This window comes from Pygocentrus nattereri, chromosome 1 (genome assembly GCF_015220715.1).
Source record: "Pygocentrus nattereri isolate fPygNat1 chromosome 1, fPygNat1.pri, whole genome shotgun sequence".
In the NCBI taxonomy this organism is placed as follows: domain Eukaryota; kingdom Metazoa; phylum Chordata; class Actinopteri; order Characiformes; family Serrasalmidae; genus Pygocentrus; species Pygocentrus nattereri.
Window position 1 is genome coordinate 24726739 of NC_051211.1, and position 27946 is coordinate 24754684.

The 27946-nt window shown below is 38.1% G+C and overlaps 1 protein-coding gene across 3 annotated transcripts in view; it reads right to left on the reverse strand.

The window, feature by feature from the left end:
- Nucleotides 1-334: 334 nt before the first annotated feature.
- Nucleotides 335-27946, reverse strand: part of LOC108433750 (glutamate receptor ionotropic, kainate 5) — a 169203-nt gene continuing 141591 nt past the window's right edge. For 2 of the 3 annotated variants that reach the window (XM_037539018.1, XM_037539017.1), the window contains exons 17-21: nt 24266-24431; nt 18782-19007; nt 11198-11326; nt 4983-5149; nt 335-2374 (exon numbers count right to left, since the gene is read on the reverse strand). In XM_037539018.1, coding sequence (XP_037394915.1) covers nt 1727-2374; nt 4983-5149; nt 11198-11326; nt 18782-19007; nt 24266-24431 — 1336 coding nt within the window. In that variant the 3' untranslated portion in view covers nt 335-1726. The remainder of the gene's footprint in view (nt 2375-4982; nt 5150-11197; nt 11327-18781; nt 19008-24265; nt 24432-27946) is intronic. The other variant, XM_037539021.1, reaches the window with a different exon arrangement.

The window sequence follows — 27946 nt, forward strand, 5'->3', positions numbered from 1 at the left end:
ATATCTAACATTTCCCCTCTTCTTGTGGTGATCCTGGACTATTGTGGAAAACATAAATCTATGCATTTCACAAAATAGCTACGTGTTTTACTTATTGAGATATGTACTTTTAAAAACCATGAAGTGTTAATGTAGATTTTATCTAAGTGCTAAAAAATGTTTACGCTACAACACCCGCAACTTTAACGGCAAAACGTTTACATGCTCCCAGAGGAATTAAAGGTTAAGAAAAAGGAAATGACTTTGATAATATTGTATAGTATCAACACACATTTCATAAATTGAAATGAACACACACACGAATACACGCATGAAGAACCAAGTCCTGCTAATATTTGGAATATATCCTTTTTTTATTCCAAATGATTTACGTCTCTATATATTTAACTTTAGAGGGTGGTGGCCCTCCTACATAACCCCACATTTTATAGCAATAATAATAACAATATAATCTGAATTATTTTCATTTTTCGCAGTTATGGCTGGAACAGAAATATGAGAAACTCAATAATAGAAAGGGCAAAACAAACAAAAACAGATTACTGGCATACCAAGGAACACGCTCTCATTCACATGCTCACACACACGTACAAAAACACTCTCACCCAAGCATGAAGCAAAATGTATGCACTTTCATAATTTAGCCTGACCAGACTGATTCCTACATTTGTTTACCACAGATTTTTGGGTAATGTTCATCTGTTTTGTAGCAGCTTAAAGTACACCTCACCATCTTTACAGATTACAATCATTTTTGGTAATAACAGCAGTACTGCAGTAATACCAGTATCAGTCACTCTTCCGTCATGTCACAGCAATGCATAGGAGGTGAAGTCTGACCCCTTTTATTGTGTTTACCTTACAGGCTTTACCTTTGGGAAACCCACCCTGCCTTTTACCATCCAATCATTTTAGGGGTAGATCCAGCTGTTTGGGCAGAAATCGAGGGACAGAAAATTAGATGAAGTGATAAAATGTCCACTAACCAAGTTAAAAAATACATTTTCAAAAAAAAACTACTGTCCACAGAAACACAGAGACAGGAAAGGGACAGGAAATAAAAAGGAAACAAAGAAAAAAAGAAATTAAGCCGGGAGGAAAGAAAACGGGAATGCTAGAATACTTGTTTTCTCCAACCCTTGGACTTTTGGAGTGAGTTCTTCTGAGTTACAAAAAAAGAAGAGTTAAAACCCACGTCTCGGTCCACGCAAGTCACTTGAATTTTGTGTAGTACTGCATGGTCCTCTTGGGGGTTTAAGGTTTAGCTCAAGTCATCCAGTTCACAGTTATGGAAGAGAAAAGGAGGAACGCGAACCCCAAAGGTTGGAAGCCATATTCCACTATGATGTCTGGAACAGCAATGTTCTCCTCCAGGGCTTTTGCTCTCTGACATGTTGCATAGTACAATAATCATGAAGACCAAGGTTACATGATTCTGGATGGGTCGGCCCCCACTTTTGCATGATCAGAGTGGGATGTTATTGAAGAAAGTTGGTCCAGTTTGTCTTTCTCAATCTTGAAAACATGAAATATCCCATTACTCTCAGGTCCCTGTTTCTGTGCTGGTTTCTTTTCTTAAAATATCTTTACAGCTTTCTCCAAAATGTGTAATTTCTGTTGTGGTCCAATCAGAGGTCAGAGCGATCTGATTCCTCCGTAATTGACATCAGTTTAATGTTTACCTTTTGCACAATTTTGCACATAGTGCAGCCTGTTGCCCGCAGACTCAGTCCTGCTTGCAGAGCAGATCTGTGGTGGGTGTTTTTGTAGGCGGAACAGGCCGCGGAGGGGGCGTGGGCTTAGGCTTGGGCCGGCGGGGGCTGGTGGAGCCCCCTCCTTCGCTGTCGGTGTTTGTGTTAGAGGAAGACGGGGGTGGAGGAGGGGGCAGGCGAGGAAGGGACGAGGTAGCGGAGGCTAAGGGTGGGATGCGTGAACAGGAGGACGAGGCAGAGCGGAGGCTCTGGATCCGCCGACACTCTTGGCACACACGCACATGAGTGCAGCCACGAGGTGGCGCCGGGGGGAGCATGGGAGCCAATGGGGCAGGGGGAGGGGTGCTGGGCATGTTGGCCCCCAGAGGGTCCTCCAGCAGACGCTGTGGACCTGGGCCTACGTCAGAGGGACCCCCGCCTGCACCAGCTGGTCCTGCTGCAGCTCCAGCCAGCGGTCCTGGTCCTGACCCACTGTAGAGCTTACCGTTGCTGAGACGCATCTCGCGCACTAGCCTCACGGGTCGTGGGGCACCCAGGGGAAGGCGGGTGGGATGCCGGAGGATTCCGTGGGAGGACAGTGGCCGCCGTCGCCGTAGACGAGAACTCTTCTTACAAGAAATAGCGTTTCTGAACTCTGTCATCATCTCCTGACACACTGAAACCTAAGGACAGAAGAAAAGACAGAATACAATGAATATAAAAGAAAAAAGCAAAGAAATAAAGGAAAAATCACTTGCTTGCATTCGAAGTGCTACTTAATATGAAGCAAAAATTAGAGTATGAAGAGGAAAATTACAATTCAAAATGATACTTGTTGTAACATTAAAGCGTCTATATCATGGAAAACTGGATTTTTTCACATTTCTGAAATTTAAAAGGGTGTCATGTAGTACTTAAACATTGTTTAAAGTTTCAGAATGTACCATTTAATCTCCAGCCCATAAAGTCAACACATGGAAACTAAGCTGCAATCCTATTTTTGTGATGTCACTAAAACAAACTTATTTACATATATTTGCATCTTCAATCTACAGCAGTTTAGTTACGCTTTCATTTACACTGAAGTTATAACATACGTTTTTCAGTTGAATAAGGCACACACAGGGGTAATTCCATGAATTACAACTGCTTTTGACACATAACCCACACCACCTTTATAAGTAAAAGAAAGTAAAAAAAATGTGGAATTCTGCAATATTGTGATGTAGTCATACACTGTAAAAGTGGCACATCTGATCCACTTCAAAAATACTTCATGTGGTAACAATTTAACTAATTTTATTCAACCTAAATAAATACTTTGAATGAACGATTCAGTCAGTGCAGTTTTTCAAGTAAAAAAAAAAACTAGTTCAATTATACACCTCATCCATATTGTTGCTGTCAAATGAATTATTAAAGAAATAAACAAGCAAACAAACAGTCCATTCAGAGATATATTCACTACAAGCTTCCAAACGACATGGGGATTAGGTACAATTTCACTATGCAGTTTCATAGACAAAGATCAGATTATTGTGCACAGCAGACATGACGAAAAACAGAGCAGCAAATTTCACCTGGTTTTGTGACTCTGTCACAAATCACTGTCTAGCCTCTGGGGTAAAAATGTGGACTGTCTAGGGAGCCTGAGGACTAGTTTAAAAACCCATGCTCTAATCGACAGGTCCGGGAATATGTAACCCTTGCCTTGCACATTGTAGTGTTCTCTCTGCTTTAATCGACCCAATTCAGCTCAGGCTTCTAATTGAGCTCATTAGTTGGATCAGATGTGGTGGGAGCAGGGAAAACACTAATATGTGCAGGTCAGGAGGTACTGCAGGATCAGGGTTGTTTTATATATTGCTCTTTACACCGTTTAGATGCGCTGTGAAAGAAATGAAGATAGTGATTTATCAACTCAGTCATCTCCTGACACACTGAAACCCAAGAAAAGAAGAGGAGAGCGAAAAAAATATTACACAAATGTTACACACGTATTTTTACAGGAGAATTCATGGTAAACTATTACTCTATAAATACTAAAACCTAAGAAAGGAAGAAAAAGAGGGAGAACCAGGGCTCAGAGGGAGAACCAGGGCTCAGAACCAATAAAAACATATTTGATGTTATGATCAAAATAAGTCCAAATGCAAAGTAACAAACTGTCAATAGTGCAGATTCCCTTTTAAAAAATACATAGACATGCTAGCAGGATGGAGGGTTTCTTGGATCATACCTGATAAAACCAAATGCTGTGAGATTGTATGAAAAAGCACAAAAGGCATTCAGGCCTGTTGTCTACAATGCAAAAGTTCATACACTAGTTTCAACAGTTGTGCTGATTTTCAAATACAAAATAAAAAAATCCACTGCGGATTTAGGTTTTAAGGAGAAAACCTTCAATTTTAATGCACAATTTCTATTTACTTGCTAAGTTTAACATATTGGTAAAAATAAAACATAATATATAAAATGTGCCATAAATTTTCACAGGCAGTATTTTATGTTTCATTTTTTAAATATGTTGATCTCAGCAAATAAACATGAACTGTGCATAAAAAATGTGCAAAGGTGTGTTCTCTGTAGATGTGTTAACGTATTTTCACTCAAACCTTTGCATATGGCTGTTTAGGGTGTGATTAACGCATGAATTTCAAGCCTAAGCACAAAAATATCTTACACGTTATATAAATCTTGTAAAAAAAATATTTGTTGAATGAATTCTTGAAAGATGGCTTGTTAATGTAAAAATGTTTTAAGGTAAAACATAAATAATAAGCTAGTGGGTTACACAGAATAAAAATGAATATTATTAACCAGATACATGTACAAATGAATCAATCAATGTTTCTGTTCCACAAATGATTGTTTTGGTACATTTTTGTTATTTGTGGTTGTCATTTTTGTTTCCAGAACTGGTGTGAACCCTGGAAAGAACAAGAAAAGGACAAAAGATGAATGAGGAAGGATGGAACAAAGGGAAAAGAGTACGGGTAAAGGGGAGGCCAGGAAGAATGGAGAAAGGACAAAGTCTACAAAATCATCTGTTTTTCTTGCGTATAAACAACCTACATTCTGTATGTTATCTAGTAAACTGCAAAGTGAGCACACGCTAAGATGGACCATCACCCTGCAACACATTCTGCCATGCCAAAAACACCTCAGCCCACATAAAGAAACAGCATTCCACACCTTACAGCACAACCACAAGAATATACTACACTCACCCACACTGGAGAGACATGTACACACTTACAACACACAGAATCAGCGGGTATAACAACCTACTGGTGCATGTCTGTGATTTCGGCCAGGGCAGGGGTGAGGGCGTACCTCATCAGTCTCCGCCGAACGGCGTGTGGACCACACGAATTCCATGATGGCCACAAACACTGCGATTATCAGACCGCAAATCAGGACCACAAAGATCCCACCGATATTCTCCATACCCAGACCTAAAGGACAAAAGGAAGTCTTTTATCGTATACAGGCAGAGGACATACAGAAAAATGAGTGGAACCATAAGCGCAGATGCTTCCAGACAGGTGTACCACATGATACAGCCATTAACATCCTACTATGCTCTGTGGGACATAGAAAGTTGCTGAACATGCTCAGCTGACTTTGATTTTGGATCAAGACTGCAAGTGGAAATATTTGAATGATTTGGAAGAGGGTTTGGCAGTCAGGAGCTCCAGTCACAAAAACTGGCTAGTGTTTCAACAGGAGCAGTGACCACAATGACGTCTAAAGTGACATCTGTTTTGTAATAGACAATCCCAACTTGTCCTCACATACATAGATTTTACATGAATTATGCCTAATCCAGGCAGATGTTTTGGCAGTGAGGCAATAAAATAAAGTATGCAGTAGGCTAATGAGCCAGTGGTTGTCCTCATAGGTTTAGTCTGAAACCATTAAAGAATACGCGTTCCTTTTCAGATGGTAAAGTAATGTATTTGTGTAGTGTGATCATTTTCATAAAATGCTGGCTGCTTGAGCTCAAAAGTATTGCAGTATGTGAGCTTCTGCTTCACCAGGGTAAGCTATGCTTTATATTTCAGGGAAAGAATTATTTGCTAGATCAGTAGAATAAAGCAAATACATGTTGCAGCATTTAGTACTAGATTGCACAGTTATTAGTATTATGATTGTTATCTGTTTTTATCATCATTGCTGAGATTATTATTTCATGCCTATCAGACATGAGCTTGTACATCTATGGCAAAGATGAAGCTGAAAACTGTCGGTCAAATTTATGTGCATTCATTTTACGACACAGATTTGACCCATAGGCAACCTCAGTAAGAGTACATTTACTGTCCACTTCATGAGACATACCTACATTGTTGGTACACCCTGCAGGTGTAATGTTACAGACTATAACTCATCTTTGTCAATGCACAATGTGTGTGTCAGTCATCCTCTAGCCTTTCATCAGGGGTCAGTTTCTGACCACAGGACCACTGTTGGCTAGATATTGTTGGTTTGTAGACTATTCTCAACCCAGCAGTGACTGTGATATGTTTAAAATCCCCAACAATGCTGTTGTACCTGATATACCCATATTAGCATAACATACACTTCCATATCGATATGACTGCAGCACTGAGAATGGTCCACAATTCAAATAATATCAGGTCAGTGGTGGTCCTATGGTGGTCCCTTTCCACTGAAGAATGGGGTAGAGGGTGGCTAATAAATTAAGCACTAGAAGATGGGCTACAGTGAGTACCTGTACAGAAGGTGTACCTGCCGAAATGGCCAATGATGGAGTATTTCATATGTTTCCTGTTATTTTGTACACTTCCCTATCAATACCACTAAAATTAGATATCTATATCTAACATTAGTACAAGTATACAAAATACATCATCCAGCTCTACTTTAACCTAACAAAACTGTATTTTGACCTCTCAGTTTCCACAAAATGAAGTATGTAACTTTGTAAGTAATTTTCAAGGTCAGGACAATCCTGTTTGATAGCTTTCACACACACACACACACACACACACACACACACACACACACACACACACACACACACACACACACAAACTGGCCATTTTTGTTCACATATAAAACAGTCACAAACAAGTAATTTAAACTCTTTAAATGCTTTTCATAAACAAATGTGTAATAAGTAATACCACATATATTCATATATAGTCGCTAAAAATCCATTTTGTCAAAAACCTTTTTAGCATAATTTGAAAATGTATAGATTGTGTTAACATTTCTTGATAAATCAACAGAAAATCTTTTTACATCCACTGTTTTTTCTTATGATATGAGGCTTTGTTCTGGCAGTGAAGAGATGCAGTATAAAGTTGCAGCTTTTTAATATGGGCCCAATTAATGATTAGCAATGTTTAAAAAGTATATTTTAACACTTAACAATGATTAACCAGTCATGAAGGATAATTACTTACACATCTAGTAGAAGTAGCAGGACAGTAAATAAGTATCAAATAATGAATTTATCATTAACAAACCACGATTAATGATCAAGTTTATGTGGTCATGTGAAAACTGATTATTCATATGTCACTAAGAAAATAGTTAAATAATTCTAATTCCACCATTTATCACTGCACTGTCATTAAGTAACAATTTAAGATGGTGTGTATTTGGGCTCATTACCGTTATTTATTTTCAGCATCGGAAAAAAGCAGGAAATACATTTTTACCAGAAACTTAAACATAAAGACTAAGTACATTATCAAATTTATCAATACTTAATTTGTCCACTGTTTGTTTGTCTACCTGCTGCCACTTTAACCCTTTTCCCCTGTTATCATCATTATTATTAGAAGTATTAGTTTTGTATTATTTGTATATGTATGTCTTTGTGTTTTTTTTTCCTTTTCTTAATGCTTAAGTACAGTGTATTCTTCATTTGTTTATGCCATATTTAAAATAAGCCAGATAAAAATACTCTTGAAAAAGGGTATAGAGAAAATTTAACTCTTAACAACTATGCAAGACCTGGTAGACCACCACAACTGTCCCCATCAGACAAACAGCACTTAAAGTTTTCATCTTTGAGGGAAAATCAAACTCTTCAGATCTGAAAAAGTCCACAACTCTTTTGTCCATTCTTTCACCATAAGAAAAAAAAAACATTATTTAGTTATGTAGGTTCAATTTTGCTTTAACATCTTTGAATTCTTCTGTTAACATAAACCTTCATTGCCTCAGGCTTGAGATATTTTTGCCAACTAAACATTCCCCACGAGAAAAGAGTGATTTTATAAATATCCTTATTTCTGCCCTTGAGGATAAACACTGATATCTAAGGTGGGTAAACAAAACACGTACCCTAGCCTGAAGCTATGCATTACTCAATGACCCTCTTTTTCAAACACCCATAAATCACAATGTTACATTGCTTTTTTAGACACAGTGAAATGCTGAGCTTTTGTAAGTTGCTCATGTTTCTCTAGTTCTAGTAGTTTAGGGTGTTCCAAGATGAAGTGTAAAGGCAGCTCATCATTCCAAATAACCATTAAACAAATTACTACAACAGTCTCACATTGATTTCCTAGATCCCCTGCCTTTTTACAGCCCTTAACACCACTGTGCTCAAAAAAGATCTGCACCACAGGGACACAGACACCCCTTTAATTACTGATTTCAGCTAATATAAGGGACAACCATTGCTGACACATGTCTCCATATAAAATCTTCATAGAAAAGCATTACTAATAAAACAGGATGCTCTGGAGCTGCTGCACGAGTCGAAGGTTACCATGCCTAAAGCACACTAATGCTCTGGCTGTGTGCAATCAGTTTCAACATCTAGTGTAAAGCCTTCCTGGGATAGTTGAGGCTGTTAGTACAATAAAGGAGGACCAACTCCTCCTTTGATCCCTTGATTTCAGAAGAAATGCAGGATCAGCAGCTGTCTACAGACTTTTGGACATATAGTTTATGTCCATTTTAACATATTCACCTCTTTTTCAAACATTTATTTTCATTTATTTCTCCATTAGTTAATGTAGGCCATGACCATAACCATTCAGAGGATTTCATATAAGCTTATGTTAAACACTTTTGTCCATCCTAAGAAACCTCTGAAGCTGCGGCATCATTTATTGTTGTAATCAACAACACATCTACATAAGGAGTGTAAGCTGTTTTTCACTATGGGGAAAATGAAGTTTGGTAAACAGAAGTGCTCCAATGCCGATATGTCACAGGATCAACTGAATTATTTTTTGAAGTCATTAAGGAGTTAGAATACGAATATTATTAGATGCAAGCTAATGCTTCTTACTGAACTGACGCGCAACTTCACCAAAATACCCCACACAAACTGAGAAACTATCAAATGTGGTGGGTAAGTTGCTTCAGCAATAGCAGGCTACAGTTTGAACAGCTGGTATTATATAATAGTGTTGTAGGTAACAGTAGTAAATGTAGGTTAATGGTCAATTAAATGCAGAGGAGTGTTATCCTCCTGCAAGCATGGATGCAGCAATAGTCGTATTTTTGATTCTTAATGACTTTATAATTTAAAGGACCCAGTGACATTCAGGGGAAAAACTGTACACAAGCCATTTTCCCCAAAAAAACATGTCGCAACAGCAGTGATGTTCAAGATCAAGAATTCTTAATATGGCACGTTGTTGATTAAAACGTGATGCATGATTTCAGTGGACTATAACTGATGCAAATTATAATTAAGAATATGAAAATATAAATCCCATAAATCTTGCCCATATCTGCTGTTCTCATTCTTAACTGTTCATATATTATATGTGTGCGTGTGTGTTCATATATTGTGTGTGTGTGTGTGTGTGTGTTGTGTGTGTACAAATACAGATACTATTCAAATGTGCTTTTTGGAGTTTGTAACAGACAGTGTAGCAGCGAATGCTGCAGCGCCTGCATTCACTCCCACAGCAAGAGGAAAGGTAAAAATACATTGAGGTTGAACAATGCATCGGGCAAAAAGCACAATGCACTCGTCACATAATTTCACTCACTCTATCCAAACAAACGTGACTCATGCATGCAGCTCGAACCCTGCCTGAAATATCTCATTTCTTTGGTGAGAGAGAGACTTCCGTGCATGGAAGCAGACCTGGTATGGGGACCCGCACTGCATCTGTAGTAGTCTGAACGCATTCAGAACGTGTGTTCCTATAGCCAGGCTTCAGTGGACGGACAACTATACAGATAAGCTTCCAGGAAAGCAGCAAATTAGTTGTAAAATCATAACTTATCGTTTTACATACAATAATGAAATTATGCCTAATTCCTGGCTATTATTGTTTCCATGTATGCTTATTAAAAGTACAGACAGATGGAGCTTGATATTTTTACAGCTCTGCTTAGGCTAAACAGGCCATTTCCATCAAATCATGCAGCACATTTTAAAGAGCCAATCAGAATAAATCTCATACATTAAACATGATCCAAGTACTGCTTGCTATTTAATGAAATATAATTTTGATTAAAGAACAGTAACAGTAACATTTATATACTCTCATTGCTGTTGCTTTTCACAAAATAGAAACATGACTGCTCAGATTCTTACAGTAATTTTTTTACAGAGATTACATTCACAGTTCTATGTATTTGCTTATTATAGGCTTTATCCTATTTTTGTAGCCTGTGTTTAGGCTTTTTTGCTTGCATCCATAAACAGAAAAGGCAAGCTCTGCTACTGATGTGTTATTTTCAACAGTCAGTGACTCACACTATGTATTTGTTTTATATAAAATTGTGTCAATTTGTTTCATGTTGGTTATCATTTATAATTTTTTTATGTAAGGCATTTGAGACACTTTTCTGAGCTCCATTTTCTTACAGACACCACTGGCTATTAAATGTCAAACTGTCTAAAGCTTTATTTTTCATAATGTTCTAATATTTATTTCATGGATTTATTTAAGTGTGCCTAAGAGTTGCATTCTTGAAAATTTTCACATTACAAATGTCAAATTTATGGCAAATGAATATTGGTCCCAAATATCGATTATTGCCATCACTGGTTACTAATCATCGGCATTGACCCTGAATGAACATACTGGTCAACCCCTAGTTAAGACTAGAACTGTGGTAGTGATGTAACACTTTCAGACAGAATTGTGATGAAACTGTGATATGATAAAATGATAACATTGGTGATTTTATAATTATTACTATATAAAAGTGGAACATGTAGAACTGACACTTTAATCACATCAAATCGTTTAAAATCAAATTAAGTAAAACTGTTTGGCTGTTTGCATTTTGACTGAGCTTTGCTGGCTGTCGATACTTGCATGCAACATATTTCTTCAAATCTATGAACATAGTTCTTACACAAGAACTATGCACTAGATTCTAAAACCAATGTGAACACCATCACAATGAAAATGTCTGGCATCACTGGCCTTCAACATGCAGCAGTATCTTTGACGTGCTCAACTCAAAGTGCCATGGTAATATGGACTTTGTCCATTGTACCCATTCTAATTGCATCAAATGAAGGTGTGAAACGTATGATTCACCTTTAGCGCGATGATCTTCCTCTTTGGGGCACTCCCCACCCTCCCACCACCTGCGCTTAAGGATCTCCAGCCTGTTGTTCTCCTGTAGCTGCAGCACCCCCAGAGTTATCTCATCTCTGAATGGAGAGCCTGAGATACAGATGGGAAATAACCAGGAATTACATTCAGCCTTTCAAATGATCCTTGCATGTTGATCAGACATCAAATAATGGCTAGAATGCAAACTAAGCATCTTACCTGCTTATTTGAAAACATGCTGTGAGTGCACCAAAAGGTTTTTTACATAATTGCTTTTAAACAATATGTAAAGCAGTGACAAGCATTTATTTCAATTTAAGAAGCAAACACTGGCTAAATCGTTTATTCCTTAGCCAATCAGAACATCTGCACAAGCACTAGTGTATCTGTGAGTATACACAGGTATATGGTATATACCAACCTCTGAGGAGACTAAAAAGCTGCTAGAAATCAATAATATAATAGTGTATCTGTGTGGCTTATTTCACATATCAAAAACGTTGCTTTTTTTCCATTTTCAAATAAAACCTTTATTTTCAGATTTTTGAACTATTTTTGAACTACTCAAAAAACACTCACATGAGCATGTCTGTAGAGTAAAAAGCGATAAGCCTCAGAAAGAACAATTTTGAGCATACAGCAAAATACAGTGTGTGAAGCTGAAGTTGACATTTTCTAAGAAAGTGACGAAGGTGTGTTGCAAACACAGCAGGCCTTGACTTGCAGGCTGGACACAGATTCAAAATCCGATTTTTTGCGTGAGTTTGTTTACATTGTTTGACTTGTTTAATGGTCATAAAGTCACAGCTAATCTTTGAGGTATTTTAAACATTGCAATTTAGGTGCGGATGGGACCTGATTCTTTCCTTCTTTTGAATAAATAAGTAGCTGTTCACATCAAATACATGAATAAATTATTTATAAGAAAATGTTACACACATTTATAGATGACTGTTCAAAAGTTTGGAATCATTTTTCATATGAATAATTGAGCTTATTTTATTCAATGCTAACATGTAATGCAGTGTAGACTGATAAGGTAGATACCAGAAGTTGAACTCAAAATAAATGTTTTGGGAACATTAACTTAAATAAGTTAAAGCAGCACTATGTAGTATTGTCTTTGTTAAAACAAGAAGCATTACTGATTCAGGAGAAAAAAAAACTAAAATATGGTCTGCATGCACTGCTGAAAGTGTCCCTGTAAAGCCTCAATTAAGAAGTTAAAAGTCAGAGGCGTCAGGCTGGATTTTTTGGCCCATATCATCTATCTTTACATATTAACATTACAGGCAGTAACTAAAAAGGAGGTCAAATTCAGTGTTCAGGGCTCAAATGCAAAGTCAACATCAATACTGATGAAGATATGACGACAATGGTGAATAACTCACTTCTTTTGCAAATTTTGAAGGGGTTCTATTTCAAAACCTTTTCAAAGTGCCCAAAGTTTCATCTGCTTGTGGGGATCCAAAACACAACAGGAGCAACAAAATGTTTGTTGCACACTGTACGTAATTAAACATTTCTACCAGGGAGGTCTCCAAATCCCTAAAGCTTACAAAGTAGAGTTTTAATATAATTTTCCATATATATTCAAAATATATGGCAATCATTTATTTACTGTATTTACATCTATTTACTGTAACCTAGATACCCTGTCATGGACTGGCGAGCTGTCCAGGGTGTATCCTGCCCTCTGCCCAATGACTGCTAGATAGGCTTCAGCTCCCACCCCCATTACCCAGAAGGATAAGCAAATAATAAGAATAAGAAATTACTGAATAATTTCACCTGTTTAAGTTCAGGAACATTCAGACGGCACAGAAGCGAGAGCATTTTTTAAATCATAGTGCAATTAATAATCAGGTTTTATTTCCAAGAATAAACAGTAGGTATGGCCTGTGGCATTTAATTAGGCAACATTGTTTTTCAGCTGCCAGGCACAATCATCCTTATTTAAGCAACTCAAAGACAAGGTGTTCTAAAATGTCTATCCTACGGGCTCAGCGGTGGCAACACCATCTGGGCTCCAGGTTGCCATGGAAGCGGCTGGGGGTGTCCATGGTGACCATCCTCTTGATGAATGAGTGGGTGAGAGGATATTATCGCCAGGCACCAGAGCTTTGGGTGGCAACCAGGGGATGTCAGCTAGAAGGAGGGGGGGAATGGGGATGAGGGGGAGGGGGGAAATTGAGTGTTTGCACTCCTGCAGGGAAAAACACGGTGTGGTGTGAGGATAGCCTTTGAAGATGGTGGTAACTCCTGACTTCCTGGTCTCTCATTTCGAGAACAGTAATAGGATGATGTGATTAAGAGGGCACAGAGATGTTTTTAGGCAGTGCGCAAAAGGGCAGTGGGGGTTGGCTGAGATTTGCGATAATGTGACTGGAGTTGGAATTGCTCTGGCAAACAGTAAGAAGATCAAAAGCATGTATTATTTCATCATGTTTCTCTGCCACTGTGCATAGTTTTGAGATTAACGGCATTACTTTAAAGATAACAATTGAGCTTAAACATACTTTGTCTGCCAGTAATGGAGTAGTCAACCCTTCTTATAAAATGGGCTTGAGATTTTTATTTTTTTTATGAACACACATTATGATGAATTACGGTAAACAAAATACAGTTTGCAATGATTGTTAGATTGCTATCCCATTATATTTACACCTTTATATAAGAATAAGTGCTAATGTACATTATCTAAATTTGTCTTTCCAAGAAAACTGCCAGTTATTTAATGATAACCAGGATAACCATTTTAACTGTCAGTAAGCTCCTTTTAGATGAAAGCTGGTTGTAGCACAAGAAATACTCAGATTAACAAAATACTTGCTTGCTCATGGTAATAAGAACACAAAAATGCTATGTGTTTATGGAAAGTGATTTAGGGAAGATTTACTGCAAAACTATTTATTGTATTTATGCATATGACATTATACAAATAAGACAACAAAGAGCAAATACATTTAAACACACTGTGCAAAAATAAGAAGTCAACTTATTATTTTAACCTTTGATCTGTGTTTCCCTCATTATACTTAGGTCAGGGTTTACTGGTGATAAACCTCTTTTCCCTTTACATCCATGTGTCCTTGGTGAATATACAATCTACAATCAGTATTCAAATAATAAATAAATAATCATGATTATTAAAACTAGGTCCTCAGCGTCTAAGGAATTTCTAATTAAGTGATAACAATATCACAAAAAAAAGGTAGTGAAGCTTTATGGTAGTAAAGATGAATATTTTTTAGCCTTATTAAACTAAACAAAGACACCAGTTCTTGTAAAAGACATTTAGTAGTAGTTGCACAGGGACTCTTTCAGTAAAGAGACCTGACACTGTGCAGCAGCCAGGCCTTTTCTGAAGGGCTGGAAGGCCTTGAGGGTTCCCCAGTGCCGAAACAACTACTTGGGTATTCATATTCAGGTTTTGCAGATGCACGTTTTTTACATATTCAAGTTTAAGCAAGAATACTGCATTATACTTTGCTACAATGAAACATGAACACCTTAGTGTTGGCCTGTTTTCAAGATGTGGCAAGTGACAGATGTAAAGCGACTGAGAAATCAACTGTAACTAGGCTGACTACTCTAGCTGGTATTTGCTGAAATTAAAATAATAAAAACATATTTCTATTTAGTAGTGTTCTAGTGTCATTAGTTTATTTGAAGGGTTAGTCTTAGTTGCTTACACACAGTGACCATAAGATTTCTCTTGGCTATAATATCAAGACACTGCTCATTTTTAATTGATCTTTATGCTACTAAAATTTTAAAAGACTGTTAGCACTAAAGCACCACTTTACTATGTTTGCATATTTTAATGTTATTATCAGGCAAAAAGCATGTTTTTTGTTCCTTGCGGTTATTTGAATATCTGTTCTTGAACCCCAGATACTAGTATATCGAAATAAGTCAGAATACCCTACTACCATCATCCAGCACCTACTCACTTTCACTGATTTGCCATTCACCAAGGGCATGCAGCAATCTTACACATCACCTTCAACTGGAGCTCCTCCACTACCAATCACAGTGTCACCACTGCGTACTCTGGCTTACCCACTTTGTTCTTATTCTCACTGGTCATTTCTGCAGGTATAAGTTGTCAGGGTGCATAGTTACATATGGCGTCGATAGCTTTATTTCTAAAAAGTGCACCAATATTGTATGTGTACCTGACGGTAAGTGTACTATGTAAACTAGCAACTCAGTGTATCAATTCTTTACATCTTTTCTATCCCTTTATGCTCAACCCTCTCTCTGCTTTGCTTTCTGCTAAAGCTCTTAAATCAGAATCTCTGTGCCCTTCCACAGTGCTCTCCTCTTTAAAACCAGTAACCAGTTTTTCAAAACTTCACTGATGCTGCTACCCTTAGCTTGACTATCAGCACCTCTTGGCTTACTCTCACCTCTAGTTTTAAAACTTTCTTGACCTTTATCTGTAACTCCCTGGCTGTCTAGAACATCATTTGACTCATATGCTCTCCAATCTATCAGAACTCAGAGCTGACAGGAAGTGGAGAAGATCCACGTTTCCAAAACACCTTGTAATGCAACACTGCAAATCTCCTTCTCCTCCTTCATTACTGCAGAAAAACCTATTTACAGTTTGGCACAAATGTTTCTAAACCACATAAACTATTCTCTGTGTTTTCTTCTATCCTTAATTCCCTTTCTCCTATTCCCACATCCTCTAACACTACAGACCAACTCCATGCCACATTTTGAACAGAAGGTCATCAACATGTGCAAGCCCTTCAGTCATTCTGTCAAGAATAATACACCCCATCTACACTTCTCCAGGAGATATCCAATCATCTCATACCTTTTGAGATATATGATCAATATTTCACTGACAAGTAAAGTTGCAACCATCTTCAAATCGGCTTTAGCTTCTCTCTTACTGAGGAAGCCTACCTTCAAGCTGAACATAGCTGGAAAATATCGACCTGTCTTTCTGCTCTCATTTCTGTCTAACACCCCAGACCAGGATATTGATATGATTCCATCTCCGAAAGAACAGTCTTTTGGATACCCAGCAGTAAAATGACAAGGTCCTTGCTAGCTCTATACTATGGCTTCCATGGTTCAGAAGTGGCAATGCAGGTCCTCAACTCAATCTCAAATCTACCAAAAGGTAGATTATTTTCTTAAAGCAATGAATAGTGCCCTGATGCCAGATATACTTGACCAGCTTTAGTTTTGTACTGGAACATTATTAACAAGTGATGGAATCTTAAACTGCATACTTAAATCTAGTCTTGCAAGGTCAGAAATAACTAAATTTGTTATTATAACACTGAGTTTGTGGACAACCTGTAATTTTCTTTGCTGGATTGTGGCAAAATCTTTTGCTAACAAGGGTACACCCCTCTAAACCTCATCTCCAAAATCATCTCACATGGTTGTCCCCAGATGATAATTACCTGCTGTTAATTAGCAAAGGTACTTTCTCTAGATAGACAAAGCACATCTTGTAAATCGCTCTGGAAAAAAGTATCTGCTAAATGCTGTGAATGTAAATGTAAATGTTACATGCAAGACTTGTTTAAATCACCAGGTTGGTGCTGTTCTACAGGAGAAGGCAAAAACATTCCTTTGGTTTCACTGTAAGTTAATGTGATGTTTATTCCAAGCCATTTTAGAGCACTTCTATTGATACATTCCCCATGAAGGTTTCAGACAATTTAAGCAGCAGTTCAAATGATGTATAAACATTTAAGAAACACAAAAAAATCCTTTTTTGTTTGTTTGTGTCTGTACAGCAACGATATGCTCATTAATGCCTCAATCCCTGTTCAGGTCTCTTTAATGAATAAAACAGAAATAAAGTGTCCTATTTTTATAGTGAAGGTGTCCCACTTCAACACTACCACACAAACATTTTAGGGTTTGGTCAGCAAAGGTTCTAAGAAGGGAAACCCTGTATGTGTTTGGTTTTTGCCTTTGAACAGTATAAGAGAGATTTAAAGCTTTCAATAAAGGTACTGTATTAGGTTATATGACATAGACATCAAGGTAAAAAGCTATGAAAAAAAAAAGTGACATTTCTCTTCCACTTTCACAATATTTACCCGCAGTAAGTCAAAACAGACTTGCTAAGGTGGATTATGACACTGTAGGATGTTACATTTTTTTATTCTAACTTCTGAACGTTTGCAAGAAAACTGTCATTGCTTTAGTTTCCTTGTCTATAAATGCTTAAGCACTTCCTAATCTATTTGCTTTAAAGAACCATTTTTCACTTGCCAAATGTTTTGAGGCTTATATTGTTATTGCACCATTTGTGCACTTGCACTTTATCAAACTACGATAAGACCCTTGGATTTATGTTAATCATTCTTCAAAAATTCTCTCTTTTCACTATTTATCACTTCAACTTTTATTATTTGCATGTTTGGAAGTCTGCCAAAATAAATCTGAACTTCATTCATCGTCCTCCATCTCTCTGCCTCCTCTCGCTCTTGCTCTATCGTCAGTGGTGTGTCTGTAATAAAGCCCACCGTGCCAAACACATATGTTTAAGTTCTGTTTTTTCCCTTTCCACAAATAACATCTCTCTTTGTAGTCCCTGCAGTCCCTGTGCCAGTGCAATGGTCAATAGCTACAGCTGAATGCTGAAAACAACAACCAAGCTGCAGACCAATGCAATACACTATAGACTCATCTACAAACACTGTTAACCTTGAACATCTATCACAAACCAGCAAGCAAGGTCGATACCATAGAGGCAAATAATTCACAATCTAGCGGTGTAACAGCAGCACTGACTTAGAAAGAAAGCGGTTTTTCGGAATCAGATCAGTTCAAGAACATTTGGTGGTGGGACTATTTTGTAAGGGGAAAGTAGTTCAAAGACATGAATAAACAAAACTGATACCATCATTGTAGGGTCTAAATTTCATATTCATATTCATTCATTCATATTTCAAATTATTTTATTGTGATTATAATGCACTTTACAATGTATTAAAACAGTGATGAACCCTTTGTGCAACACAATTAAATGATCTGCTTCCAAAGACATGCAGTCAGGCCAATTGGACATGCTAAATTGCCCCTAGGTGTGAATGTGTGAGTGACTGTCTGTGTCTGTCTGTCTGCCCTGCGATGGACTGGCGACCTGTCCAGGGTGTATCCTGCCTTTCGCCCGAAGACTGCTGGAAGACCCCCGCGACCCTGAAGCGGAGAAGCGGCTTAGAAAATGGATGGATGGATGGATGGATGGATGGATGGATGGATGGATGCTTTCATTACTTTGCATTTTTTAAGTTATTTATGTTTGTTTCATTTGGATCACCTGATGTTGGTCAGGAAACTGACTTGCTCATTTGCATACTGCAGGCCAAGACAACGTCCCAAATTACTGAAGCATTTACTAGCTTGTAAATGTAAATCCTCACCTATCAACACTTTTTGTTAGTCAAATAACACTTCCTGGTTAAAGCATTTAGTTCTTGGCCATGTTAAGCAACAAAACCAATCAGACTCTCTCATGCAAGCCAGAACCCAAGCTTGTAAAATGACAACACACTCTTTTCTCTCTCTCCCCTGACTTACCCAATGGCATGCCGATGCCATAGCCCTTGGTGTCCAGTAGGCCTCCTATCTGTGTGAGGTTGCAGTTGTGGCGGCGGTGGTACTCGTTCATGGTGCTCTCTAGTAGAAAGGCGTATTTGGAGTTCAGCACGCGGGCAATGCCCTCCTCAGTACTCTTCACAAACACACTGGGCTGCTTGGAGTACATGTAGTTCCACATGCGCTGGTAGGTCTGGTAACGTGAGTTCTGTGTGTGCATGGTTGTGTGAGACAGAGAGTGCGTGTTATTTTTGCATGGATGGATAAAGGGCAAAAAGAGGTGAACAGAAAGGAGGAAGGGGGAAAAAAAAAAGAGAAAGAGAGAGAGAGAGAGAGAGAGAGAGAGAGAGAGAGAGAGATTTTTTAATTAATGAAAAATGACTCAGCAAATTAGGAGGAAATTTGTGCTGAAGATCTCCTCTTCAGTTTCCTCCTCAGAGTTTAACGCTGTGGGTTATATACGATTCACAACTGAACTCTTAGACACACACATATGCTAGAGGTGGCACTGAATTAAGACTCAGTATGAGTATCAGGTCAATTTTAACAGAAAACACTGGCTCAAATATCAGTGTGAGAAGAGTACCTAATTCAATACAATTCTGTAAGAAATCTATTCCGAAATATCACAGGATATTTCATGCACAAAGGGAATGACTCTTTTCAATGATGGATTTAAACAGGTCTCCACTATTTACTAAAACTACCTTCATTTCACACCATATAATGTACTCAGTACTTGTGGTGTTTCCCAGTTGTGTGACATTCCATTGAAATTTAGAACATCTTTTTTATTACTACATTGTTTCTTCAAATAATTAATGTAATTTACTCCTTTATCCTTTTAATAACTACAACCAATTAGTCATTTCCATTAATTTAGTTAGACTGTCTTGGTACTTAAATTCATCTGAGACAAATTGGAGACTGCACCCAATACATAGTTAATATCTAGAACGTAGTTTCCCATTTCAGTGTAATGTAGTCAAATTGCCTCAGGACATGCCAACATGTTACCCAAAATAATTATCTAGCACATGCCAATGTTTTTACAGCCCCCAAAAAGAAAACACCCATTGAAAGGGATGGAAAAAACACCCATTGTAAAAATGCTTTACACAAATAGCTCTGAATTAAATGTAACTTACTGAATTTCACTTGACTGTATAATCATGCAACATAATAAAAACAGACACAAACACACACAAATCCTCAAAAGTCACAGCCATTTATCCATGATGGACTTTTTCCATACAATCAAAAAGATTTAAGCTGCACTGAAAATATAATCATATCGCACACCATATCTAATATGTCTGTTACATTTCTTAAACGTACTTTGCTTGACAAATCACTGAGCTTAACTTAAATACTTAGGCATTTTAATTCTTTTTACTTTTGCAAATAATTATCATGATAATAACATTCATCACATTTAAAATGACTGGTTCAGTTAAAAGCCTAAATATTAGAAAATTTTTATGATGCAAAGCATTTTTATATATGATGAAATTTTGCAGTTAAAAAATAAAAATAAAAAATAACCTAGATGCACCACCTTGGCCCACGTATTGAAAACCCCTGATCTAGTACTCTGAAGTTCTGTATCTTACACTTACCCTGGAATTGCCTACTGCTTAAGGGACTTAGCAGTCCCTTAAGGAAGAAGTGCTTCCAAATAGTTCATCATGCACTGTAAATGATACAGTTAATAATTTTAAAGCTTAGTAAAGATAAGGATCAGCACTGGTTTCAATGGTTTTCTCAGGGTTTTAGGACCTGTACTGGAAAAGAAAAAGTGGTATGTGAAAAATGATTAATCAAACCAGCAGATACCAAGTGACTGTCTGAGCTCACTCAGTGCATAGTCTAATCTCACCTTGAAGGTACAGTATTTCAAGCATATGACTTTTCTCCTTCAGCTATCAGTATTGATAGAGAAAAGGCCACTGATCTCACTTTCTGCAAACGTTATGGTGGCAGCATGTTTGACCATGAAGACAGCTGGCACAATAAAGCTTAAGCATGTGCACAAAAGAGTTTGGAGGCAGTTTCACACATAGAACCGTGGTGAAACAGAAAAGGCCTTGACGTAAACCTTAAAAATAACAGTTGTCACACACAAAATTAAAGTGGAAAAACACACTACAGGCTGATCCAACTTTGATGTAATGTCCTTAAAACAAGTCAAAATGAGGCTCAGTATTGTGTGTGGCCTCCACGTGCCTGACCTCCATACAACGCCTGGGCATGCTCCTGATGAGGTGGCTGATGCTCTCCTGAGGGATCGCCTCCCAGACCTGGACTAAAGCATCCGCCAACTCCCGGACAGTCTGTGGTGCAACGTGGCATTGGTGGATGGAGCGAGACATGATGTCCCAGATGTGCTCAATCGGATTCAGGTCTGGGGAACGGGCGGGCCAGTCCATAGCTTCAATGCCTTCATCTTGCAGGAACTGCTGAAACACTCCAGCCACATGAAGTCTAGCATTGTCCTGCATTAGGAGGAACCCAGGGCCAACCGCACCAGCATATGGTCTCACAAGGGGTCTGAGGATCTCATCTCAGTACCTAATGGCAGTCAGGCTACCTCTGGCAAGCACATGGAGGGCTGTGCGGCCCTCCAAAGAAATGCCACCCCACACCATTACTGATCCACTGCCAAACATTTACATTTACATTTACGGCATTTGGCTGACGCTCTTATCCAGAGCGACTTACAATTTGGTTATTTTACACAGGTAGGCTAAGGTGGTGTTAGTAGTCTTGCCCAAGGACTCTTATTGGTATAGTGCAAGGTACTTACCCAGGCAGGGGATTGAACCCCAGTCTACAATGTTAGTGTTAGTAGTGTTACCCACTACACCATCCAACCACCACCATCCAACCGGTCATGCTGAAGGATGTTGCAGGCAGCAGATCGCTCTCCATGGCGTCTCCAGACTCTGTCACATCTGTCACATGTGCTCAGTGTGAACCTGCTTTCATCTGTGAAGAGCACAGGGCGCCAGTGGCGAATTTGCCAATCCTGGTGTTCTCTGGCAAATGCCAAGCGTCCTGGACAGTTTTGGGCTGTGAGCACAACCCCCATCTGTGGACGTCGGGCCCTCATACCATCCTCATGGAGTCGATTTCTAACCGTTTGTGCAGACACATGCACATTTGTGGCCTGCTGGAGGTCATTTTGCAGGGCTCTGGCAGTGCTCCTCCTGCTCCTCCTTGCACAAAGGCAGAGGTAGCGGTCCTGCTGCTGGGTTATTGCCCTCCTATGGCCTCCTCCACATCGTCTCACATCGTGTACTGGCCTGTCTCCTGGTAGCTCCTCCAGCCTCTGGACACTACGCTGATAGACACAGCAAACCTTCTTGCCACAGCTCGCATTGATGTGCCATCCTGGATGAGCTGCACTACCTGAGTCACTTGTGTGGGTTGTAGAGTCCGTCTCATGCTACCACAAGCGTGAAAGCACCACCAACATTCAAAAGCGACCAAAACATCAGCCAGAAAGCATCGGTACTGAGAAGTGGTCTGTGGTCCCCACCTGCAGAACCACTCCTTTATTGAGTGCGTCTTGCTAATTGCCAGTAATTTCCACCTGTTGTCTGTTCCATTTGCACAACAGCTGTGAAATTGATTGTCAATCAGTGTTGCTTCCTAAGTGGACAGTTTGATTTCACAGAAGTTTGACTTACTTGGAGTTGTGTTGTTTAAGTGTTCCCTTTATTTTTTTGAGCAGTGTATAATGTCTGAGTTATTTCTGTCTCTAAGGTCTGACTAATCTCTTGATCATCAACAGATTCCACTGTCACACGATGAGCATGGATCCAAACTTCTGAATTTCAGCACAAACTTTCAGCTGGAAAGCTATGCACGCTAAATTGTAAGACTTCCTCCACAATCTCCAGAGAAGGTGACTTGAGGCCAGGCCAGGCCTCTCAGTCGCCAGCTTGAGAACGCCCACACTCACTGCTTCTTGAGAACAACGTTCCCTTCCTGCTATCTGTAATGTTAGCATCCCATGATAGCTATATTTATCTCACTAATATCTACTATTGCACAACTTCCTTATAACTTTGTTACAATTTACCACTCCTCCTCTTTTATACATCTTTGCATAATCTGAATATACCATTATATTGACCTATACTCTCTACATACAGCCTATGACCACAGTCTTCATGATTGAGCTTCTGAGATTTTGTCCACTATTCCAGCGCTTCTTTTATTAGTTTTATAAACATTATAAAAATTCTATGATTGATTCTGGGAACATTAAATAATAACAGACCCTCACAATTAGCAACGTAATAATTATCTCATAGTTTTTTAATGGTAGTTAATATAACTGTACAATTAATTATATGTGACTTGTGCATTAATAAGTGGTTAAATTATAATTATAATAAATAATGGCTGCTATTATAATAAATACAAGATGCTAGAACACAAAGCTGCTCTGCTTTGACAACTCAACTTCCACCCTAAGGAAGCATTCAAGCAGTTGGACTGTGTCATTTGACTATTTTCTTCTTACTTTGATGTTTCAGAAGAGGAAGTATGGTGGTTATTTTTTTTAATGTAAAAGCTGTTTCAAACTTTGTTGCATGTGACTGTCAACTAGCTAATTTGGTTAATGTTAGCTAACATATGAGGAGCTAAAAGGCAGCAGTGCTGTTATTAAAAGTTACATCATCAACTAAGTAAACTACCTGTTATTTAGATTCAGTGACAAATTGTGCGCAGGCTTTTAGGGAAACTAAACTACTTTGTTGGAAATAGATGAAGAAAGCCTTACTAGAAAGCCTTACATAAGCATCTAATCATGAAATGCATGAGGTTTAATGTAAACCTTTTTCTCATGCAATATCATGTTTTGCCCAGTTTGAACAGTTTATTTCCAATTATATAGCCCAGCCAATATTTTCGGTTTGCAGTTGCAGATATACAAAAAAACTTCAAGTATGTGCTCAAGCAATTTTTAAATAAATAACTTATTTAACTCACTTAAATAATTTTCCATATTAATTCTTTTACTTGTACACAAGTAAATTATCACAACAGTAACTTGTACTTAATTGTACTTAAGTAGGGATTTTCAGCACTCTTTCTAACCCACATACTAGTTTCATTTACTGGATAAGCTGAAGATAAACTAGAAGGGGGAAGTTAATTGATGAACTTTAAGCTGGCTAGACATCGCCATTACTACAATATCCCAGGTGCTGGCTAAGGTGGTGTGTTTGGCCTTTGCTATGATATCCAGGGCGGCTGTTACGATGGTTATAGGCCAATGCTATGGTATCCCAGCTAGTTGTTAAGGTGTTGCTAGGCAGTTGCTACGGTATCTGCCATTGTTGATAAGGTGTTGGTGGCTAAGTTTGTCCATCCAACCTAATTACTGAACAACAAATGTAGAGTGTAAGGGGTTAAAAATAGTGGATGAGGTTCAAAGGTGAAAAGGCTGACCATGAAGAAGGTCATTGTGCTGCCTCCATGGATGGTACCATACTGAATGTTGGTCTGGTCCGCCAGGTCATCTGCTGACTCAATGGGCACCTCCATTCTCTGAACCGTCAAGAATGCAGCCAGGTTGGCCGTGTATGAGGAGATGATGATTAGTGTGAATGCCCACCTGACAGAGGACACACAAAACAAACACACACTGTGAGGCCATACAATAAAAATCTGGTAATATCTGCCAGATGTTTGATTGAAGATCATTCAGCTCCCACCCCCTCCCCACCACACACACACAGTCTCAGGCCATTCAGCATATGGTTAGAAGAGAGCAGTAAGTGCTTGAGCATATGGCTGACTGGAGTTCGGGAGTGGAAGAATGAAGAGGAGGGAGGAAAACAAGGGGGCTCATTTCTCATCTGAGAGAGAGAACAGAGAGAGAATGAGGTTTTAAATGATGATCTGATACAAAGTTAGAACATGTGCATAATTTCACCCAATATGCCAGACTGTTCTGGTTCAGCTTTGAACTGAGGCTGTTTAAAGTCAGTTAACTCCCACACACGTTTACCAGATCTTATGCTTAAGTCAACAGGTTACAATCCCCACTGATGTATAAACGCACACATTTAAAATGAGCCCAAAACTTGAGAAATGCATTAGATGTCTAATCATGCATAAACAAATTACTACAGCAGTAGTTACACAATAGTATAGAGAACTGGGTAGCACTTTACTTGAACCTTGCTACATAACATTATCATAATCATGTCATGGCAGTTGCATGTTGCTACAAGAGATTTCGGCCAGTAACATAAGCGACATTTAGCATTACTGTCAATTGTCATGACAGACGCTTATGACAGCCACCTTGAGTACACAGCAAAAATTAGCAATTGACATGCAGTCACAAGTTTGGGTGTCCCTGGTCAAAAGATTTCTTAGTTTTGTTGATTTTTGAGTGAAAATTAGTAGACATCATTGACAGCTAACAAACTTAAATGGCATTTTAAAAAATAAAAAGCGACATTACTTTTGGACACATTTTGTGTTTGATTTATTCCAGAATGTTAACCGCAAAAAACAGTAATTACGTATCAAAATGGACAGAAGTGTGTTCTCTGTAGAGGATATGTGCTTATTTTTACATGTAATGTAAAATAGTCCAGTGTTTAAACTTTTGCTTACAACTGTAGGCTGTGATGACATCAACTCATGGCATGTGTCATAAGTACTGCTAAAAGTAACACTGACATACTACTGATCAAAATCTGTCATGACAGTACATGACAAAATTACATTTTCATGACATGTTCATTTCATTGTTATGTCAGTATTAGCAGGGTTTAAAAAAAAAAAAAGTCCGGAAACTGGACACTTTTAAAATAAACTATTTTTTGTTATCAAACATGTTCACAACCATAGTATGTGATTGTTTTTTTTACTAAGAAGCATATAATATTCCGTGTTCATGAATATTTGGACTTAAAATCTACATAAAATCTTAGAGTAAATGTAACACTTTTAATCACCAACATAAAATACAGATGAAGCAATGAACATGCTTATTGTATGTACAGTTGCCTGACAAAGATTATGAACTATTGGAACTACCTGGACCTCTGCATAAACGTCTTGTAATATATTAAATCATTTTCATATTTTTAAATGTAATAATAATAAACAAAAAGCTTTTTAACACAAAGCATATACGCTGACATTATTACATTTAAAATGAACAGATGGTTGAAACAATTGGGGTCACTGACAAAAAAGGCATAACGTTACATAAACTACATTACATATTACACAGTATAAATACAATTAATGTTATACATTACACTTATTACATACATTTTCTAAGCTAACCTGGAGTCTCTGGCAGAGAACATTTCTGTGTTCCAGAAATAACATTTTATTACCATAGTAATTAATCTATATACATGACAGATCCTCTACAAATACAAATAGAAGGAGAACATATTTGTAGCAAAAACTAGTGGCTGTTACTTTAAAAATGTTTTAATGTAAGCTTCCTCCACATGAGAATCATAAGAAAAATCTACTTCTAGCAGAACACTTTTATAGTTTTTTTTTATGCTCCTCATTTTAGTATGACATCTGGGCCTGTAGTCACACAACATCTCGGATCAGGAGTGCTGATCTAGAATCTGCTCCTGTCAGGAAGATCAAGTAAATAAGACACAATCTGATCCTAAATCAGCGCTTCTACTTTAAGCAGCTTTGTGAAAATGGGCCCCGGTCTACTACTGGACATACTGAGGGCACTAGTTCAGTGCTTCACATATACAACTTTACACAGAGAGGAGTAGTTATGTTTACTCAAGTTTTCTTAAGCAAATTATTGATGGATATGTACTTTACTGAGTAATTTAAATCATAATACATTTACTCAAGTAAAAGAAGCTTTAATTTTTTAATTTACATTTTAGCCATTCATATTTAGTTACTAATTTCTTTTTTTTTGGCTTTAATTTTATATTCTGTTGGTGATAACATTTGTAATGCTTTGTGACTGGTCACAGCATAGTTATTTTAGACCAAAAGAATCTGAAAAAGAGAAGAGTCATGCAAACTTCAGTTCCTGTGCTGATAAATGCTGGACTTATTAAGCAGTTCCACTGCAATTCTGAGCTACTTAGAACTTACGATGCTTTTACTTTTGCCATTACCTACCCAATTAACAATACCTTTACTTGTTTATTGATTTTGGCTACTCAACCAACATTTGACTGCACAGCATATATCTGCCATATATAGCTGCCACCTCAGCCCTTCCTGGAAACCTGGATTGGTACTTATGCTCACAACGCAGTCTAAGATAGACAGATGTCAGTTCAACCTGATCTTCTCAGTTATTCCATAGCAGCGCTGCTGGGTGGCACCAATAGTTTACTTTTCCCACACAACTGCCTGTATGTTCAGGGTAACCTGAAACAATCAAACACACTCTTTTCTAGACAAATGCTTGATAAAATGAAGTCGTTAAAACTAATTTAATGCCAGCATAAGAATTGGAACACTGTGTGTCCAGAAACAGAATTAATTTTTACCTGGTGTTAGATTATAGTTACCCAGGAACTTTTGGGGATTGAGGAAAATGAAGTTTTTTGTCCACTAGGGGGAACAGTCTGCATCTGAGGCCTACCGTGTGGAATATCCTTTGATGACTGAACAAGAAGCAAAGGTTTTACACAATTATAACCAAGGCATCGTGGTTAGGTGTGAACCTGTACTATCTAGATCAGGGAGTTCTACCTGGAGATCTCTCACCCTGGAAAGGTGAAATCCAAGAAACCTTCCTCTAATATTCAGATGCCTCTAATGCCACTACCCATCAGATCAATAGTGTTAGATTAGAGCTTGAGCTAAACTCTAAAGGGTGGTAGATCTCAAGTTCCAGGTGTGAGCTTCCCTGTTCTAGATGAATGTGGATTAGCTGGACAAACCGTAGACTTCCAAATGATAGTTTTGGAATTAGAATTGCAATACAGCAGTCTTCTTAAGTCTTCTTCCCAAAATCTCTTATTAAAACAAACACCTTAAGTCTAAATTACATAGATTATAAATTAAATACACCAAAAAGTCTGAAGCCCAAAAATATGAAATCTAGCACTGGTGAGCACAGAGAACCAAAATCAAGGAAAATGTTAAATGGGTAGGCTCAAT